The sequence below is a fragment of the Vicia villosa genome, linkage group LG4 (assembly GCF_029867415.1).
Source record: "Vicia villosa cultivar HV-30 ecotype Madison, WI linkage group LG4, Vvil1.0, whole genome shotgun sequence".
Classification (NCBI taxonomy): domain Eukaryota; kingdom Viridiplantae; phylum Streptophyta; class Magnoliopsida; order Fabales; family Fabaceae; genus Vicia; species Vicia villosa.
In genome coordinates this window covers 95127233-95149749 of record NC_081183.1, presented here as the reverse complement: position 1 = coordinate 95149749, position 22517 = coordinate 95127233, and the positions used below count along the sequence as shown (strand labels likewise).

The 22517-nt window shown below is 32.5% G+C and overlaps 2 protein-coding genes across 2 annotated transcripts; one reads left to right on the top strand and one right to left on the bottom strand.

Annotated features, from left to right (window-relative positions):
• Positions 1–794: 794 nt before the first annotated feature.
• LOC131594987 (protein TIFY 10B-like) lies at positions 795–3260 on the top strand. The gene is made up of 5 exons (XM_058867194.1): positions 795–1061; positions 1470–1599; positions 2354–2664; positions 2754–2811; positions 2951–3260. Exons 1-5 carry the CDS (start codon positions 890–892, stop codon positions 3054–3056), a joined length of 777 nt encoding a protein of 258 aa, XP_058723177.1. The 5' UTR covers positions 795–889; the 3' UTR covers positions 3057–3260.
• A 2981-nt stretch (positions 3261–6241) lies between these two features.
• On the bottom strand, positions 6242–8782 carry LOC131599364 (uncharacterized). The gene is made up of 4 exons (XM_058871746.1): positions 8087–8782; positions 7917–7985; positions 7687–7800; positions 6242–6568 (listed from the first exon to the last, which is right to left on the bottom strand). Exons 1-4 carry the CDS (start codon positions 8219–8221, stop codon positions 6542–6544), a joined length of 345 nt encoding a protein of 114 aa, XP_058727729.1. The 5' UTR covers positions 8222–8782; the 3' UTR covers positions 6242–6541.
• Positions 8783–22517: the final 13735 nt, after the last annotated feature.

The window sequence follows — 22517 nt, the reverse complement described above, 5'->3', positions numbered from 1 at the left end:
AACATACAATGTTAGGAATCCAACACACAAATTAGTAAGTGAGAAAGAAAAATAAATTGAAAGTTTGTTTGACACATGTTATATGAATTGACGCTTTTCATGTATATATAACAGAGAAAGCTATTAGATGTATTTATAATTGAGATCTTTTTAGTATCCTGAGGAACACATTTTCCTTGTATTTTCATATATAATGGCATTTTTTATCTTATATCGATTTAATTTTTAAAAATATTATTCTTAAAAAAAGTAAAGAATTATCACTAAAAAAAAAACGAGGGTGTGACTTGCACATGAATTTCTCTAAAAAAAAAATTGCAACTCGTTAAAATAAATCCACTCTAAACGTGACTCAATTGAATAACCAACACTCCATTACCTTCTTTTCAATCTTATTTAAAAAAAAAAGCAAAAGGAAACTCCCACAGCATAACCTTTGCCGTGTCCGTTTCGTCTCTTCTCTTCTTTAAATAAAACCGACGTAAACAACATATCACACCACGTGGTCTAAACCAATTTTTCTCAATTTAAATATTAATTAATAATCGTCGACAAATAAATTATAAATAAAATAAATAAATAAAAAATACTACCAAAAAAGTAAAGTTTAGACAAAACACAAGAAACAGAAGAGACAGCGGCAAGAAAAGCATCCCATCCCCTATAGACAACTTTAAAAAACACACACATATTCCTCGTGCTTCAATTTCCCACCTCCAAATTTCTAAATCCCCAAACTACCCCTCCCCAAAAAACCCACATTTATTTCTTTCTATATATAAAACATCAACATAAGATTAACCACCAATACAAAATCATCGTCACAACACACTTTCTTATTTTACAATCTCTCATTGTTTCAATCTCAACTACGCGTTTTCTCTTAACTATGTCTACCTCATCGGAGCTCTCGGAAGTTTCCGGCCACAAACCGGCGAGGTCGCCGGAGAAGACAACTTTCTCCCAGACTTGCAGTTTACTGAGTCAGTATATCAAGGAAAAGGGGAGCTTCAAAGATCTTTCTCTCGGTATGTCATGCAACAACAACACCGAAACTACTGGTACGGAATCTTAATCTCTCCGAATTTTAAGGTTTTTTCCTGAGGTTTTGTTATGTTTTTTTTCCTAAACCTATGCTGCTAATGATTCTTTCTTTTTATTGAGATATGATGTTAGCAAAATGAAAATTTGGTATCTTAATTTAATTTCCCTTTTTTTTTAGGGTTGAACTAATAGCTATATATAAAATTTCTCAAATATTTCCCTTTTTGAATTTCTTGGATTTGTATGTTTTTTTGTTGTTAATTGAGAGTTTTATAAATTCATAGATCTAATTCATGGTTTGAATTAATTGATTTTTCGTTCATGAGTTAAATTGTTATTGGAGTTGTTTATGTTGTAAGATTTTTTTCTTTTGTTTGGTTTGAATTAGATTTGTTGTGTTTTTCTAAATTTGATAAAATTTGCAGGGTGTGTTGAGAGTTCTTCTCAATTAGGAACAACTATGAACTTGTTTCCAACTATGGAAAATAACTTGGGACCAAAGAATCTTACTACCATGGATTTGTTCTCTCCACAAGCTTCCATGAACAACTCCAAGTGAGTATTTTGTTGGTTGTTTAGTTCGTTTTGATTTTAATTTTATTTCATTTCATACCAAATTAGGTTTGAAACAAAATTTAGTGAGTAAGTAATGACAAATGACAAGAGACGCGGTATGGTTGCCGTCTTCCGGTCATAGGTTTAGTTCTCGGAAAAGGTGATCCAGATCCGCTCCCTCGATTGCATCGAGGGTGAGGATTCGAGTCCAAGAAAATATTATGTAGAGAGTAAGATTAAGAGAGAGATGGAGGAAGGCTGTAATGGAAAGAATTAGGGCTGTGTAGCATGAGTTACAACACAGGGTTCAAATTTGTCACGGCCTTATAACTGATGAGTCACGGCTAAATCATGGCTCAATAGGTCCTAGTTGTTTTGTCTGGGTTGAACCGTGACCAACCGTCTACACAGGTCCTCAAAAAATTTACGGCGGCCTTGAAGAGAATCCTGGACCTAGATCCTCTAAGATGTAATATGGTGCTACATCTCCAAGAACTATTAGATTTAAAGAGAGAAAACTTTCCTCTCTTGATTTGAATGCCCTTGCATATGCATCACCGTACTAGAGGATCGGACCGATTCCCTCCGCCTGTGGGGTAAGGATGCATATAATCCCGACCCTACTAAGCGGAAGCCTTGTACACTGAACCGCCTAGCGATGACTCTCATATGATATTGTATTTGTATGATCATTTGATTATATACAATTTTTTACATCTAGACTAATATATGATATTGAAATATTGATTTGCAGTGCTACTAAGGGACCTAAAGCTGCACAATTGACAATGTTTTACAATGGCCAAGTAATTGTATTCAACGATTTCCCTGCTGATAAAGCACAAGAGCTCATGGCTTTTGCTAACAAAGGAATCTCTGAAAGTCAGAACAACAATTCTTTGTACACTTACGCACAAAGCCAGCCTTCATTTCCTCCAAATTCGGTCAGAACTTCTGTTGACCCAATCGCCCCAATTGTTCCAACAGTGAACAACATCGTCCCTAGCACCTGCAACGGGCCGATTCTTGAACACCCTCAAGTGCTTTCCAGACCTAATGTTTGCGGTAATTTCTTAAAACTTTATACACTAAAAATTACGATGACGATAAAAATAGGAACATGTTTTTCTGATCAAGTTTTTCCTTGTGAGCAGATCTTCCAATTATGAGGAAAGCTTCTCTTCATCGGTTCCTTGAGAAGAGAAAGGATAGGTAAACACTCTTAAATTCTATTCACTTTTATCAATTTAATCAGAATCAATTCTTGTCACCGCAGAACCAAACCAAACCAAACGCACACTTAGTGTTTATGTGAAATACTAATAACTTTTTCCTTGTTATGAATTTACAGAGTTGCTTCCAAATCACCATATCAGAGAACAAATGCAATGGAGAGTATTAACAAGCCAGGTGAAAACATGTCATGGCTTGTGGGTGCAAAATCAACTCAAATCTGATTGAAGCTTATACTTACTTTTAATGTAATTTTGAGCATTTTTGCTTTTAAAAAAGTGCTATTTAGTCAGATCTATTTTTGCCAGAACTTTTTTTGACAAAGTTTCTGGTTATTTTTTCATTGACTAGATAGCATTACTCATATTATTATTATTGTTTGATACTTATGATTAAGATATATATATGTTATGGAATTCTTTTTGGTACTTTATTTGTGATATTAACTTTGGCTCTGTGAGCTTTATTAAATTATACTATAGATCTCTAACTATTTGTTAGTAGATGTTTCTTTAGTTATATGATTCTATGTATTTATTGGTATCATACCATTGATTCCATCTTATTTATGGAGAAATCTTATAAAGTCAGATTGATATTAATTTGTTCAAAAGTATTGATTTGTTCGATCTTATTTATGAATAATATATTTTGAGTTTGATCTATTTAATTTTTTTTTATTTTTGTATGTATTGAGTGTTTATTATAGTATTTTTTTGATTTATTGAATTTTTATTATAATATTTTATTTATTTAATTTAATATTTATGAAAAAAATTGAACTTTTTAAAAATTTGGGGCCTCTTAAATTTTGAGTGAGGTGCTGTGCTATTGCACTTCCTTCCCAGGCTGGCCTTGGGTATCAGAGTAATTTTTTTTAGAGATGGTGCTTAAATATTTTTTTATAGATGGTGCTTAAGTATTTTTTCTTTCCATTTATAAAAACATAATTTTATCAAGCAATCAAATCAAGTTGTACATTAAAAGAAACATTGCAAAGAGGGCAATCCTCATTTTACCAAGTATTTTTTTCTTCTATGGAAGAACATAATTTTATCAAGCAATCAAATCATTTAGTACATTAAAAGAAACATTACAAAGAGGCCATCCTCATTTTAGCAAGTATATGAAGGAAGTAAAACATAGTTAGCTAAACAAATTGAGCAATTATATCGGCATTGCTTTTAACATGAATTAGCGGGATATCCGTGCTATCGCACATGGCCGTTTGGGTTTAATATTACGTGGATAAGATATATCTTATGAAGCTATTCTGTATATATTTAAACAATATACATATTAATTGGATGAATATTTATAATAAATTTAAACATGTAGTATGTTAAATAAAATACAGCAATAAAATATATATACATATATATTGTATAAAATTATAAGTTTAACGTGTATGAATTTGGTCATTAAAAACAATGCATATATGAATAATAATAATTGTTAAATAAATAAAAAAGACCTTTTAATTATTAAAAAAAATAATTAAAAAATGTAATATTTTTCATAATAAAGAAATTATTATTTTATAACAAATTATACATTGTGGGATATAAACAATAGATTACAAAGTTATTTTATAACACCTATGTATTTTCTATAAATTACAAAGTTATCATATATGGATTTGGTAATTCAAAATAATGCATATAACAATAATATATATATATATATATATATATATATATATATATATATATATATATATATATATATATATATATATATATATATATATATATTTAATATATGACTTTGTTATGATAAATTATTAATAAATATAATATATTTTAAATCATACGATGTCGCACGGGTCTGGTCAGAATTTCATATTACATGTATCTAGTTTTGACTTGTAAAGTTCCTGTATATATATCAAAAATTTATGCAATAGCTGATATTTCATTGATACGTTCATTTCTACCCGTTAATTCAGATTAGTTAATTCTAAAAATTTATTAAACCTATTTTAGATATTATTCTATTTTCTCAAGTTCTTTATATATATATATATATATATATATATATATATATATATATATATATATATATATATATATATATATATATATATATATATATATATATATATATATATATATATATATACATTCACATCTACCCGTTAATTCAGATAAGTTAAAAACTCAACTGAATCTAAATGAGTTAACTCTAAAAATTTATTAAACATATTTAAAATATTATTCCATATTTCCAAACATAAAATATATGACAGCTCTCGTCAAACTTACAAATTTTACAAATCTAACATGTAATTATTGTAGTTATCATTTAATTGCCTTTAAGAGCTATGATAATTAAAAATTGAATGGAAAGCTCGAAAAATTGGATTCTCCGTATTTGCATTAAAAGACTTTTCATCTCCACGTGTGACCTTTCAAATTAATTGCATTGAGCATGAAAAAACTGAATTTGCATTGAAAAGTTAAAAAGACGATTTTTAATGTTTCAAAAATGCTATATTATTCATATAGGACAAAAAATAAAAAAGTCACCCGTATTTTTTTTATGTTAGATGAAAGCAAAAGTCATTTAAAAAAAACTCTTTTTGACTTTTAAAATTATGAAATTAAGAAATAAATCATAATTATGAGGAATTTAATTTTCAATTCAATAATAATTATTTCATTCAATAATAAAATTTCGTAAATCTATATTAAATGATAATTTGACAATTATTCTTGTAATTATCATTTAATTGCCTTTAAGATATATGTGAATAAAAAATTTGAATTGAAAGCTCAAAAAATTGGGTTCCCCGTATATGTATGTATTAGAAGACTTTTCATCTCCGCATGTGACCTTTCAGATTAGTTGCATTCAACAAAAAAAGAATTGAATTTGCATTTAAAAGTTAAAAAATATGAGTTTTAATAGATATGGTCATTTACATTTTTATTGTTTCAAAAATGCTATATTATTAATATAGGACAACTAAAAGTTAGGAAAAACAAATAAAAACAGTCATCCGTATTTTTTATATTAGACGAAAGCAAAAGTATGTAATTTATAAGTACTTTAGTTTTTATATAATATAAATTAAGATAAATTCTTAGAAGAAATACATTTTCTCCCATTAAAAATATTCTTTTTATTCTTTTATACTTAAAAAATCATTTTCACATATTTTCTAACAAATATATTATATTGAATAAGATTAAAATAATAATAAATAATATAATTAATATATTATATATTATTTTAATAATTAAAATAGTTATAAAAGCAGTGTTTATTCCGATTATATAAAAGCAACGTTTTAGTTCCAAATGAATAAGGTGATGATTGTTGTACACTGTCAGTAACTTCTACTGCATCCCTTAGAGACCTCTTAGACGGAGTTAGTCCATAATTTTCAATCGACGGGAAGTATTCGACGGATGCAGAGATGGGTTCCTTCAATAGAGATGAAAAGCCATCAATAAGGTTTATAGTGTGGTTTTGTTATTAAGTGGATCAGAAAAACAATTTTACTTTAAGGGGATCATTTACACTAGACTATACAAAACAAACTATTGCTTGCAGCATTCAATACAATATTAGATATGTATATACACATAGTGAAAACAGTTATATTGCATTATCAACCTCTATTAAACCCTTTTTAATTTCATGAACATCTAACAAACACAAAATCAGCCTCTTGAAATCTAATTCCAGCTTTGCAAGAGTAAAGTCAACTGCAGTGCGGGATCTTCAAAAGCTGCAAAACCGAAAATGAATAACTGAGATTTTTCATGTTACAATAGAGATAAGCATAAAAAGTAGAAAATAATCCAATACAATAGACCTTGTTGAGAATAATAGCATTATAACCTATATCTGTGTACTTTAGATAACACAAAACCGCACATACAAATTATAAAATAAGAAAATTCTACTAAACTTTGAAACTTATATATAAAATTAATAAAAAGAGGTGTATTAAATATCCCATCATCCATAGGTTTAACCTTGTGTTCATTTTAAAAGACCACTGACTTATATAATTGAACCAAACTTAATAACCTTGTGTTTCATAAATAATTCAACATACCTGTAAAAGGTTTTCCATAATTTACTCTAACTATCTTTGAGTTCAATATCTATGCTTAATGATTAATTAATTGGAAAAAAAAAGAAGACAATATATACATCTTTGAGATGAATATTGATGTATCCATATTCAAAATTGGCTTTCTAAATCTATAAGAAATAGCTAAGCTGCTCCTTCTTTTTCTTCCTTGAACCTCCTACTCCATACTGAACATTCCATTGCTCTAATATTCTCATATTTGATCCTTATTCAGCAAAGCTTGGAGTCACCTGTATAGTTACACATTCATATATCAGTTTCAATGTATAGAAATAAGTATTCAGCTGGAAGAAGACAAGACATTCATTCTTCCGTATTGATGTCATTGTTATATAATTACACTTAAAATCCTTGACAAAATATATAATTTGATCAAATAGAGACGACTGAACCAGTTTATCATCTCCTATAAACACTTTAATAGTGTCTAAACAGAACATGCGCCGTTATCTTGAAACTTTGGTTAGGTATTAGGGATTATGTATAAGATATTTCTAAATCAAAAGATAAGATAAACATAAACTGCTTTCATAAAAGCTTTAAGATGTTTTCATAATTTATCTATGAGAGCTTATAGAAATAAGCTGAAAATAACTTACGGACATGCCATAAGCTATTTCCATAAGTTCTTCCAAAAAATCTCATAGGTGGTTATGTTGGTATATAATCTCAAATAAGTTAATAGAAAGAAGCCGTAAAACTCAATCTACAAGAATAGAAGTGAACAGTTAAAAGTATAAACACACCTTGTTCTTTGCATCTCTCATGTGTTCCATGTTTAAAGGCCTGAGGACAATCACTTGATCTTCTTCCGTAGCATTGGAGGCGACTTCTGAGATTTCAATTTCTGCCTCTTTTTTCTTCTTTTTTTGAAATAAGTGGTCATTACTTAGCTTTACAGCGCATGAACAATAGTACATATTGTATAGAAATCATTTTAACAATGACATTATTAGAAGTAATTAAGTAACTATACCATTTCTTTGGCCTTCTCCTGTTGCATTAGCTCCTGAACGGGGCGATATGCTGCAGTCATGCACAAGTTCTATTTACAGAAATTAATGTCAGTATATCATATCATCATCACAAGAAACCAGAAGTATAGGTATAGGGAGTAAGAAATAAAGAATAGCCAACAAAACGAACCTTAAGATCACTCCCACTATATCCTTTTGTCAAAGTTGAAAGCTTTTTGAATTCTATATCTTCATATTTTTCCTTAGCTAGAAGAGTTTTCAAGATCACTTCCCTGTTTTCAGGTGACGGAAGACCAACCATCATCCAAAAACTATGAGATTTATATAATTAAGAAGCAGACTAAGAAAGAATCAATGAAATAAATAATAAATTCCCCTTAAAATCTATCAACCATGAAGGTGCTATTTTTCGGTTTTTAGGCTGAGAAAGACGTCTTAGATAATGACAATTACTATGGCATAAGAAAAGCTATATTACAAATACAACAACGAACCAAAAAAGCAACAGTTAGGGGAGGTATTATTAAATAAGCACTATTTAAAGTAAGTTAGTGATAGAGCCTGAGAGTTGTAAGGAGTTCAACAAATCTATCTAACCAAGTTTGGAAGACATGTCTCAAACATCCAAGGAACTACCAAACACAAAACGTATGAGCTTTATATTAAAAGGCATCATATACTCAAAACACTGCCAGAATAAAAAATTGATCGAGGGGTTTTGAAGTAGAGATGATGAGAGACACTTTGATCGGTTTAATTTTGGAAGATGATGTCTGTTGCAGCGGGAATCGGAGCGTGAAGGTGGCACTAGGGTTCTCCGGTAGAGAGGATCTGAGAGGTTTGAGGGGGAAGAGAAAAAATAAGAAGAATATTTTATGGTTTGAAACTCTCCTAAAACACGATTTTTTAAATAATGATGCATTCTTTTCATTTTTTCCAAATAAAAAGTTGGAAAGTGACTTTTTAGAAAATTGGAAAGTGGTTTTTCCTTTTTCAAGGTGAAATTTGAAATTTGAAATCCAATATTATGTCTTTCCAGCTTCTGGTGTATTAAAATAAATAAAAAATCAGAAAGAAAATAATGAGGGATTGACATATCAGCAAATTTTGAATTACAATCAACCAAGTTTCAGTATTTAACAAAAAGACTAAGTTGCCCTTAATTATTAGATTAGTTTAAGTTAAACTCAGTTTGGGTAAACTTGGTAATTTCAGGTACTTTAACTTTTATATATTGTTAATAGATAACAAAATATTTGAAAGGTCACGAAAGCTCCTATCTAGAACATTAAAAGCCTTAAGCAACGGGAATTTCTTAATGCAACTTATGACTTTTTAGTGCATCAGGCAAACATACTATTTCCTCCGTCTTAAATTAAGTGTCGTATTTGAAAAGAAAATTGTTTTAAAATAAGTGTTATTTTTAGTTTTCAATGTAATTTTAATTTTCATCTTTCAATTGTATAATCTAATTAATACTTTCAATTTATTATTTCTCTTATTTTACAATAATGATAATTTAAATACACCAATAACCACCAAGAATAATTTGGTAAAATTGTTATTCTCTTTCATTTATCACATTTTTTAAATCCATGTGAAAGTGTCAAGTACAACACTTATTTTAGGACAGAGAGAGTAAAATGTCTCCAGATTTTAGAGATGCATCTCCGGTCGCACTAAACGTTTATTGAAATACCAATTATTTCGGAGATGCATATCGGGAATAATGTCAGATGGCTATTTTTGAAATTTTGCATACCAAAAGACAGAAAAACATAATTGAATACACTAACTTGACAAAATCAAAATATCATTGATATCATAAAATCAACAATATATAAGGAATTTTAACATAGATCAAATATTATCCTTCAATATTCAGGTGGATGTTGTAACATCTTGATAGTATCACTGTCTAATCTTAAAACAGTCACATCCAGCTCGATAATTTTTTATTTTAAACGAGGTTCTCCACATACCCCGTAAATCAGTGGTCGTCTTCAACTCACGGTTGCTGAACTCAAGCTTCCCTTCTTTGTCAATGGATGGTGGATGATACTCGATATTCACAATTTTGCGATTGTCGTCATATGGTATAAGGTCCTGCAATGTGTATTGCAAATCTTCAAGAGAGGTGTACCCGATAATATTAAATTCTCTAGATGGTGTATTACTAGTAAGGTGAATATTTCAAACATGCAAAATGATGTTCATTCTGATTTTTGGTGTTTTGGTATGAAACAATATGTCAATTAAGCTTATTTATAGTAGTTAGAGGCTAACATAGACCTCACAAATCCTATTTTGTGACAGAAAACGTTCTAAATGATGTAATTTCGGAACCACTCTTTATTGCGGAGATGTATTTTCAAAATCTTTTATGGCATAGTAAACAGAAACATAACAGGCAGAAACTTGTATTGAATGCAGATTTTTTTGACATACTACAAAATATATATTAGATACCATAACACATTAATAAAATGTCACTTACAATAAAATGATAAATATCTACTTAAATGAATGGACCAAAATAATTGTCCCTACCGTAGGTTTAACCCAACTTCTCACATTCTTTGTAATGTGATACTTACAAAGTAATCCATAAGAAATAGAAAATACCTTTGCAACCGAATTCTTTAAACTGGTATCGTGGTCGATAAAAATTACTTTAGACATTTTCTCTTGGTCCTTCAACATTGACCAAAAAAACCTATAAAGTCCAAGCAAAACTGTCTTTTTTTCACACTCTAGAAATGAAAAATCGACAGAATAAATCTTCTCAGTAAATGTTGAAGGATATAAGTGAATTTTATAACTGAGAAGACTTGTTTAAAAACTTTCCTATAATGGAAGCTTGTATGTTGGTCTTATACGTTGAATCAATTATAAGCACAATGGGAAACATATTGAAATTTTTTATGGAATCAGGATGAATTTAATATATATCTCTTATGGTTAATCCATCCTCGCGTCTCTGGTGCCTTACATAATTGTTATCATTTAAAAGTTTCAAGAGGCGCTGCATTTCGGTTCTATCCCCCTAAGCGCTAATTTGTATTGATAGCTCCTATTGTACACTTGCTTGATATTTGAGATATTCTCGGGTTTTTTTCATGCTTTAAAGTGGCCAGTATATTTTTGGTAGGTACCAAATTCAATGTTATGTTGCAAAAATATCCTTTCTCTTTTGGCAAGAGGCGGCATGCAATTGGATGACCGACTAATTTGGCATATAAATCATGGTTATGTAAACCACATATCACATTAAATATTCACTTATTATTTGCTAACCGATAACCGTGCAACTTAAATGAACATTCACATTTTCTTGAACCGGTTTTATCTCGTTTGAAATTCCAGAAAGGAGGTTTATATTTACAACTTCTTTTGCATCCTAATATCACAAATGCACTTCTTATATTCGAACCACTATCGGAAATTCCAATCACAACACCAAACCCTTGTTTGATGGCCTCTCTACGGATCTATTGTAGCATGTCATCACGAAATTCATACTCTTGTTCATTTATAAAATGGTTTCGAATATCTACAACCTTTACTAGGACAAGTGAAGCATCTTGAGACACAATAAGTTTGGGGATATCATCAGGATGCACCATACCAAATGTAAACAAAAATATATAAACTAAGAAACATCTATGACATGAAAAAGATTGCTGGTAAATTAGTGCAGAAAACTTTCGGAAATGTATCTCTAGACGAGTTCATAGAAATTCTAGAACTACACTTCTGGTAAAAACATGATCTTTTTTTTTGGTTTCAAAACCATATTAATGCGAGGAATAAGGGTGAAAGTGAATGAACTTTACCTTAAATTTCACTTCCTTTAGCTCATTTTGATTTGATGAAACACAAGAATGGAGATTCAGAGTAAAAAACTTGATTGAGAATGGAAGGTTTTTGGATAGGGTTTAATGAAAATATGGCAAATGAAGTTGATCATGCAGGTTTTTGATTTTAGCAATTTCGCTTTTGATTTTTTGGAGATGCATCTTCGAAATAATCTGACATGCAAAGGTGACATGATTCCAGTTTACCACATAATTTTACCTGAGTTACATCTCCGGAATTATTCTTGTGATGGTTATGAAGCAATTTATTATAACACATTTCCATAGATATATGTCTGAAACATTTTTTTATTTGACTCTAGGGTGGCACCAAATTTGCTCGCTTTTGCGTGATGCAATGGGTGCGTCCGAAAATATATTTCTGAAAAGTGAGGGGCAATTTTGGGTTTTCAAAGGGCTCTTTTAAACTATATAGGGAGTAATAAGAAATCCTCTAATCATTAGCCTTTCATCAAAGCCCCAAGATAGTACCCGAATGTTAAACACCCTGCATTTTAACCTGAGATTCCTTAATTTTTGATAATACCTATATTTTTTTTGACAAAATTTTAGTATAAAAGACTGCAAGAAAATTTGGTAGAACAAATACATTTTTTGGTATAAATCAAACAATTCGATAGTGTATGTTAAACGTCCGTATGCACTTATACAATTTTTTATATAAAAAAATTAGTGTGTGAAAAACGTACTGGTTTTCTAAAAAACACAATGTTGTACCAATTTTTTGTAAAACCTTGAAAAATTTGATAGTGTAAAATCGCTGTTTTTTTTTTAAAAACTGTTACATTTATCATACTTTTACAGGAGTTGCAAAAAATCTAGTAGTGTAATTTTTAACAGTTGAGATTTTGCAGACAATTTTGTATGACTATGATTGCACCTATGCTTGTGTGTGGTCTAGAATAAATCCAAACTTGTATAAGTAGAGATCACGTGCTGTTAAAAAGAACAATTAGAACATAGTTTGGTTCTAATCATATCTTAGAGTTTTGATGATAACAATTAAATAAATTTTGTATAAGTAAATGTGATACTCTAATTCTATGTTTCTTATTTCCGAAGAAGTTCTAACTCAAGTACCATCAGAACATGAAATTTGTGTAGAGCTGAATAAACAAAGAAAGAAAAGTCACGGTGAAGTTCAAGAAGTTCTAATGCTTGAAGTAACTTCTGAATGCATCAACTGCTATAGACAAATTCTGATAGAAGTTATATTCACAAAGTCAGACAGAAGTTATGAAGAAATAGAAAGACAAAATGCAAAGTTCTGATACAAGATGAAATACTGTTAGAGACATAATGATTAAAAGACGGCTGAAGCATGTATGAGGAACAAATATTAAGAAGCGTGGAAAGCTCACTTAATCAAGACGACACGCGACATTTATTACATAACAACTTACGAGGATGCAACGTATAGATTTCCAAAGGCTATAAATAGAAGATCAATTTGAAAGAGAAAGCGAATGCTCATGTGAACTCTTACACTGAAAGAAAATACTCGTTCATATTACTTAATGAGGTCATATCCATTGTACAAAAACTTGGTGAAAAATCAAAGTTGTGATATAGCTTAGATTAAGAAGCATTAAATTCACTTGTTATAAGTTTATGTTATATTGTTCCTGGAGTAATCAAGTTGTGGTTAATATTCTCAAGAAGACGTTGGCAGTTGCCTTCATGAACCTATTGTAATCAAGTTTTGATTAGTGGATTAAGTCCTCGACGGAGAGAGGCGAAATCACCTCGACGGGTGGACTGGAGTATTTTGAGTTCAAACGAACCAGAATAAAAATAACGTGTGAATTATTATTTCCCAAAAGAAAATCCCTTATTTAACCCTCCTTCTAAGTGTTTTCATACCCTTCAATTGGCACCAGAGCTCTTGGTTATGGGTGCAAACACTTAACAATGTCAGTAAAAAATCCATAAGGAAAACACCATGGCAAATGAGTAAAACAACAATGGTTTTACAAGACCCACTGTATTTGATGGAGAAAATTTTGAGTACCAGAAAGATAGACTGGAAAGTTTCTTTCTAGGACAAGATGTTAACCTATGGGATGTTGTGGTAGATGGTTACACTCATCCTGTAGATGTTGGTAAAAAGATTGATAGGAAAAACATGAGTGAGAAACAAAAGAAAGAATTAAAAAACCACCACAAGGCTAGAACTAACATGTTGAATGTTATATCACATGCAAAATATAAAAAAATCACCAACAGAGATACTGCATGACGGGATTTTGATATATAGTCCAAAATGAACTGCAAATGTACAGCCTATTGAAGTAATATATAAGATTGTCGAACCACAAAGACCAATCGTCAATCTATCAACTCTATTGCTAAGGTGCTTATCTAAGGTAAATCAATATAGTGAAATGAGTGCAGTGTAAGGAAATTAAAGGGATTAAAGTAGATAACAGATAAAAACAACGAGATCAAATGTAAATCACGTAGATCAGACAATGTTCTAGTTATACATGTATAGGACTGCTTCTGGGGCACTATTTTCTACTTATAGAAAGGAACGATTTAACGGGAACTTGTCGCTTTCGCGTACTAAGAATCAAGTTTACTCTTTAAATCTACCCAATCATTTGTCACATATGAATAGTGCACATTGCGTTAAAGTAGTGAACCTATTTTTAAAAAATCAGTTACTTGTCTTAGTAGAAAAGTGATTTTAACTTAGAAGATTTAACTTAAAGAGATTCTTGGCTTTTGGCAAAGAATCAGATTTCAAACCCACAAATGCGTCCGAAAGTAGTTTCAAAATCGTTTCTAAAAATGTGTTAAAAATCCCTAGTTAACCAAACGATATGGTTTCGCTCTTTTCGTTTGGTTAAGAACTAATTTGGTTTGATCTTAAATATGGACGAATTTTGATCTTACCCATAAACATTAAATACAGTAAACTAGTATTAAAAGTTAAAACATCCCCAATAGTGTTTCTATTAGTATAACATCGGAACTTGATCGTGATATGATCCTTACATTCTAAAACTTATAAAATTAGCCAAACATGGAAATAAATGCGAGCCTATAAAACGTCTAGGCTATGATAAGAGCGATTAAGTAAATAGTGTGAGCCTATAAAACATTTAGGCTATGATAAGAGCGGGTAAGTAAATAGTGGGAGCCTATAAAACGTGTAGGCTATGATAAGAGCGAGAAATAAATAAAATAAAAGCGATTAAATAAAAAACCTGCTCCAATGGGAGTCTTTGGTTCTGGAACAAGGAAATTAAATGCGGAAACGAAAATGCGGTATGATGAACTTCAACCAAAGTGCTATAAACCTCGATTACAAACTTAATCTACACCGCAACAACTCTTCGATGTGAAGGGACTGTCACTTTATAGATACTGATGGTATATGGCTTAAGTAGTAACTAAACTTGGATGAAAAACGAAAATGAAATGAAGTTCCTATTTATAGATGTTCTAGGAGTTGCGTAAAGATGAGCATGTCCCTCAACTCCTTATGAGCGGGAACCATTTTGTGACCATTCACATCCTTCCTAAAGACTTCCTTTGAATGGTTGAGGTATCCTTACTGGTTGCCTACAAATGACTATTCACATCCTTTCCTAAATACTTCCTGCCTTCTTATGGTATGGATAGCCTTATGGCGAACGATGACCCTCGATGAACTGATACATCCAATGAAAGGACTACTTACCCTCCTTATGGTATGGATAGCCCTTTCAAGTAAAATACTTAAAGAACAAGAAAGATCCACTCTTAGGGTAGGTGCTCCTAATTGCTTGCTCAACAATCAATTCAAAATGCTTTTCACACCCCTTTTCAAAATGATTACCAAAAGGCTACACTTATTTAAAATTTAAAGTCTTTATTCAAATCTTTTTTTCCTAATCACACACTACACTCCTTTCAAACAATTCAAACAAACAAATGAGCTAAGCGATTAAGATCCCATGGATAACCATGGATACAAAGGATGCTTACATATTCCCTTTGTATAACCTACCCTCCGAACTTAAAATCTTTCAAAGGTCTTTCCTTTTCTTTTTGCCTTTCAAATTGGATAAAATAAAAGTAGGTGGCGGCTCTTGCTATCTGCACATTTAAAAAGTCATTTCTTCCACCATATTACAGAATTGACGACTATGCTGGGGATACTTATATAAAGAGGGGTTACCTTAAAGTTTAGTTCACTTTAATATTTTTTTGTATTGCTTGCTTTATTCTTCAAGGTAGTTTTGGGAATTGAATGGAAGATGAATCCTATACCCCGATTCGAGTACACCTTAAGATAGGAGAGTTCACGCTTAAGTTAGGCCTCCATTGTTATATGCATACTTCTCTTGCATGAGGGAGGTTTATGTATGTACCTTGGGTGAGTCGGAGCTTAAAGACCTTTAGTCACCATTAACTCATCTTGGCCTTTAGGAACTTAGTGGGGGGACTACCCTTGATGTATGTTGAGGGACACAGTCGCTACCCGATACTACAACTCAGATAGGTTATTTCTCAAAGTATCATTGCATGGTATGTATGTATCATGTCCGAGGGTGTTTTAGAGGGAATGACAATTCTGAGTAACTTTGTAGAACATATTGCTGATTTCATCCTTATCTTTAGAAGTACCTATTAGGGAAGGGTAGTTACCTGGTCAGACTTCATGCAAGCCTCTAAACCTAAGTACATTTATGTGACTTGCTTGTGTGTGCTACTAACCCTTTGATTTCCTTGAAGGATTTGTTTGTAGGACTTGCTCGTCCTTGTTACCTTATGTTTTTCCCGATGCATTACATTCGCATGACATCATGACATCATAACATATCATATTAACTTACCCTTTCAAGGATCTTAGGGATTTAGGGCGCATAATTTCAGGTGCTCTTATCAAGGAATGAATTCCTATCAAGGGGCAAGAGGATTTATTTTCCTCTAGCCGTATGTCTTCTATCATAAGCACAGTAACCTATCAAGGGGCAAGAGGATTTATTTTCCTCTAGCCATACGCCTTCAAATTCAGAAGTACTAGTATCCCGAATCAGAGGCTATGACCCATTGGATATGGTGAGCCTAATTCCCGTAGAGGAACATCCAAGAATAATATTTCTTCAAACAAAGATGCGACCAAGTCATTTTCTAATGTTGCAAACTAAATTTCCTAAAGATCCTTGAAAGAATTGCATTCGCATTCATAACATCGCATAACACGTTTCCTACGATGGGTTTCTCATCCTTCCTCGTTGTTTATTTCAGCATCGTGGATCTCGAGCAATCAGTCAAAAATCTTCAGGCTCAGAACAACCAGTTCCAAGAGATGATCCATAACTTGGCCAAGGGAAAAGAAGAATTGAAGGCACTTCTGATCAAGAAGGAGAAGAATCAACATAGGCATCAAGGTAGTCAAGATAATTGGAAATCCAAACCTAAGCGATCATTTACTCTGTCACACATGCCGCTGTCTTAAGTTCTACAACAAATGCTCAATCAGAACTTGATAACCCTATTACCTCCATGTTCAGTTCCTGCCAATCCCGCTTCTGGGTACAAGTACAATGCAAGATGTGCTTATCATTCAACAGTCCTGGCCATGATACAAACGATTGTGGACCATTGAAGCATAGGATTCAAGACTTAATTGATGACAAAATCATTGATTTCAACTCACTTGAGAAGCCTCATATGGCTGATGCTATGTACAACCCGAAAATTCCCAACCTATCTGTTGGGGCAGTTCCACAACAATGACACAAGCCAGATGCACCTAAGCGTCAATTCACCCAGATTAACATGTCATCAACACTTCCTCCGCTAAGTACAATCCAAATGTGCGATGTGCCTAACATTCAAATAGCTGATGGGCACTAAAGATTAAGATCTAAGACATGATCGATGCTGGTGAAATTAAGTTCAACCCTCCTAAGACTCCTGTGGTGGTCACCGCTCCCATGCCTAGTCATGACAAGACTGATTAATGTCTAGGAGGATGGACTCTTGGGTCATTAGATTTACTTTCATGTGCAATTTCTTTTCTGTTTGTTTAAACATTTGACTTATGATAGACATTATATGTCTTAATAATCATCATCAGTGCATTGCATATGTTTGTCTTGAATTAATCATTTCGCTATCACTCATTTAAACTGTGTCTTTACTTTGTTTTTATATTGTGATATTCAACTCCTGCTAAGTTGTAAGCCTCTTGAGGGAGGATGACGAAAACGATACCGCAACCTCATACAATATGCTTTTGAACGGACTATGATGACGATGTACCGACATTGTTTCAAATCCCTAAATAGTGGAGATATAAGGATGTTAATCCCTAGTCAACCCCTTTGAGCCTAAGAAGTGGAAGTTTTCTTTGTCGCACATAATAAAACCCTTAATCATAACTTGGGGCAGGGTAGTTACTCAGTTAACTCAATTATACCAGTCGTTGTTTACACAAATAGTGATGGGTTCCCGTAGCCGCTAAGTCAGACAGTCAATATCTATCAAACAAAAAAAACTATTAAGTCAAAACCTATGAAGGAGACTTATCAAAAATTGTAACATCCCGCTGAGTGTAATCTAAAAATAAACAGTTCAGGAAAAAGTTAGGGATAACGAAGTAAAAAAAAGGTTGCTAAAAGTCCTCGACAAAAGAAAAATAATTACAAAAAAAAGGATGAATGTCTGTCCAAATAAACTCCCGGTACTTTAACCATCATCAAATGTCAGTATTACGACTTCAAAGCTCTGCTAGGACTTAAACACAAAGTTAACTGAGCATAGGATCGAAGGACATCACGAAGATTGGGATGGGTACAAATAAACTTTGAGCCATTATCCTTTGTTTCTTAAACCGTGAACCAAGCCATGTTACAGCCCTTGAAAGTCCTTACTGAAGCATGGTTAGCTCAAAAGCATATCGTCACCAAAAAGGTATCCTGACTCCTTAAGGTTTGCCATAAATGTTGAGTTGATATCACGTTCTTACAAATATCACGCTTTTACATCTTTTGTTTTTAATGTTTTTCAAAAAAATTCAAGACAGACATATGCATTGCATCTCATGAATTCATTATTAAACATATTCTGCTACATAATTTCAAATGTTAGCATCAGGAAGAATTTGCACAGGGTACGGCTAATGACTAAAAGTCATCCCGACAGACGAAACCATTTCAACATCAACATCTCTTACACCAGTCTCAGTTGATTAGAATTCAATGAATACAAGGGGCATGACATGCTTTGCCCAATCAATCTGGGCCAATCATGTCAATATTTAAAGAACCTCTCAAGAATGCCAAACAATCAGGGGCATGCATCCAAGTGGGTCTGAAACTACTTCCCAATCGACCAGTGGCATTTTCCTAAGTCTATGATTACTAGGGGCATGTCACCTATAGTACACATCTCATAAGGTCCTCACGAGGGGAATCTCTTCAAAATCCATACTAGATGGGGCAAAGCTATGCAAGGCATGTTTGACACTTCGACCAACACACATTGGTGTGTCCCAATAAACAGAATCCTAGGAATGACAGTTACTATAATCCCTGGGGAAATGTTCAAGGCATCCACGCCTTTCCACAGGGCCGGTTTCACATGAGCATATCCCCACAAAGTAATCTTCAAGAAGCTATCTTTGAATAATCTCTTCTCCAACAAAGGTTGGCACTCATAGTTGAGCTTGGTCAGATTGAACATCAGAGGTTATATATATCTCTCTTATCTCCAGTCAGAGTACGTCAAGATCGATCTTTCAAATTACTTCTTTCCCCAAGCAGAAGTCAAAAATCTCCAGATGATCATCCTCGAGCATGAAGCGGGAGTTCCTACTAAAACGGAAGACCTATACTCTGTATTCTCCACAATAGCCATGGATTTATTTTCCCCTCCAGACGCTGCTACAATCTACTATCATCATTAAAAACATTTTGCATACATACGCCTCATGTCATATGCTTAACACTCTCATTCATTTAAGAAAAAACATTACAATACATGCATCACGATATTGCAACAAACTAATGTTGTTTTTTCAGTATATTCCCACAAATCAATTGAACATTATCTTCTCGATATAGTGCAGAGATAATCAACTCAAAGATTTAATTCTGACACTCATTCAAGGCAGAGATTTAGTTTTGATACTTAATTTTGGATATCTTTCAGCGATAGTTCAGAAATAATCAAGACAGAGATTTAGTTCTGATACTTAATTTTGGATATCTTCCAGAGATAGTTCAGAAATAATCAAGACAAAGATTTAGTTCTGATACTTAATTTTGGATATCTTCCAGAGATAGTTCAGAAATAATCAATACAAAGATTTAGTTCTCATACTAAATTTTGGGTATTCCCTAGAGATAGTTCAGAGATAATCAAGACAATGATTTAGTTCTAATATTAAGTTTCGGGTATGCTCCAGAGATAGTTCAAAGATAATCAAGAGACATTCAAAGATATAATTCTATCATCAAGAACCGTGTAGACACGATCATCTTTCCAAGATCTAGTTCAGTTACTACAAACGGTGCTGACATGATCCACGGTCAAATATCGAATTCTATCATCCAAACGGTGTAGACACGATCATCTTTGCTAGATCTAATTCAGTTACTACGAACGGTGCTGACACGATCAACATTCAAAGATCTAATTCTATCATCACGAACGGTGTAGACATGATCATCTTTCCAAGATCTAATTCAGTTACTACAAACGGTGCTGACACGATCAACATTCAGAGATGTAATTCTATCATCACGAACGGTGTAGACACGATCGTCCTTTAAAGATCTAATTCAGTTACTACGAACGGTGCTGGCACGATCAACATTCAAAGATCTAATTCTATCATCACGAACGATGTAGACACGGTCGTCCTTCAAAGATCTAATTCAGTTACTACGAACGGTGTTGACACGATCAACCTTCAAAGAAAGAGCCAAATACAATTCATGCGAAGATTCAATCTGACTCTCATCTATACATCAGATACAGCCTAATATATGACTCATTATGGCCTTCATATTATCAAAATTAGATGGCATCTTTAAGCCCATTTAGACAATATTTCTGTCAACATTTAGATGGTATCTTTAAGCCCGTTTCTGACAGTACGTCACCAACACCTGGATGTCATATTTAAGCCCATCCCCGATAACTTTCTGTCAACATTCAGATGGCATCTTTAAGCCCATCTCCAACAATCACCTCCTAATACTTCGAGCTCAGATACAGTCTAACGTACGACTCATTCTGACTCTCATATTATTAAAACCAGATGACATCTTTAAGCCCATCTCTGATAATACTCTGCTAACATCTGGATGGAATCCTTAAGCCCATCTTCGGCAAAAGTCCCTACCTCGGCAAGGGCACATTTCTTGGTATTCTAGTGTTCAATCATCTTCCACCTTCAGACTCCGACAGGCACACAAGCCAATCTACATCCTCAGGTTTAAGAAGATTGAACAGGGGAAGCTGTCATACCCCAAAATTTCCCCATCATATTTTAAAATATTTTGGTTCAAGCACTGAGAAATAAGCTTGACAATCTCTCTCCTAATCAATCAACCCACAACTAGGGTTTTGCTTCTCTCAAAGTAAAATCAAGTTCTAAGACCTCAAGTGGACTTCATTACTTCTCATATGCTTTCAAAGAAGCCCCGCATCAAGTTTCAAGCTCTGATTCACAAGATTGCTCAGTCAACTGCTCAAATAGTCAATAGTCGACTAGTTTGACCTAAAAGTAACTGTGGTCAACATACACTCAAAATTCTTGATTTTTGGTCAACATCCAAATTTTTAAGTAACATTCATCATTTGACCAAGGTTTGATCATGATTCATCAAGAAAAGTTTAAAAATCAACAAAACTCAAAGTTTCTAAATTAGGGTTTTGACTTAAAATTCAACTAAACTTTGACCAGCCATAACGTTCACATGGAACATCAAACATTTCCCAACCAAAGCCTATTTTGGAGGAAATTGAATTCTCTACAACTTTGTCTCTCTAAAGCCAAGGTCAAAAATACTTCATCTGGGAGATATGAGAAAAAAATATTACATGTCCTTCTAGAGGCTCGCAAAAAGTTGTTTTTTGACAGGAGCCATATCATCAAGATAAAATCCTCAAATGCAAAATATGTTCCAAAGTGGTTTGTAGAGGACATATTTCTCTTTCCGAAAAGTCCTAGAATACTTCCATACCTTAAAAGTTGAAGGAGATATCCATTGATATAGTTGGTAAATTTTCAAGAAGTGCATGAAAATCAATGTGAATAATTTTGCTTTTTTTGACTCATGGGCCTATGTTTTGGACTTTGAACGTGATCACAAGCTTGTATAAGACCCATGATACCATTCTTTTATTTTTATTATTATTATTTTTATTTTATTGTGAATTTATTCATCTAAATTCTTAAATAAACTAAATAAATGATATAAAATATAAAAAGATATGGTATTGGCTTATTTCTTAATCAAATCTTGAGTGAACATTGGAGCTAATATTAAGGAAATTCGTATGGAATAATTGAGAGAAGATATCTTCCAAAATAAGAAACAAATAACATTTTGATTCAAATATTTTTCTTCTCCAAGTATGTGAGATCCAAGCCCAGAACTTTACCCTAATTCTTTCCTCTATATAAGGGTAAGATTATTCAGCATCAGGGGGCGAAGAACATTGGAAAAGGAGAAGGGTTTCCAAGTCTCCAAACTTCACTCAAACTAGGGC

Coding starts and splice junctions, on each gene's coding strand:
- LOC131594987 (XM_058867194.1), top strand. CDS start 890: ATGTCTACCTCATCGGAGCTCTCGGAAGTTTCCGGCCACAAACCGGCG. Junction 1,600..2,353: donor GCTTCCATGAACAACTCCAA/GTGAGTATTTTG, acceptor ATTGATTTGCAG/TGCTACTAAGGGACCTAAAG. Junction 2,665..2,753: donor TTCCAGACCTAATGTTTGCG/GTAATTTCTTAA, acceptor CCTTGTGAGCAG/ATCTTCCAATTATGAGGAAA.
- LOC131599364 (XM_058871746.1), bottom strand. CDS start 8,221: ATGATGGTTGGTCTTCCGTCACCTGAAAACAGGGAAGTGATCTTGAAA. Junction 7,986..8,086: donor ATAGTGGGAGTGATCTTAAG/GTTCGTTTTGTT, acceptor TTCTGTAAATAG/AACTTGTGCATGACTGCAGC. Junction 7,801..7,916: donor AGGAGAAGGCCAAAGAAATG/GTATAGTTACTT, acceptor CAAAAAAAGAAG/AAAAAAGAGGCAGAAATTGA.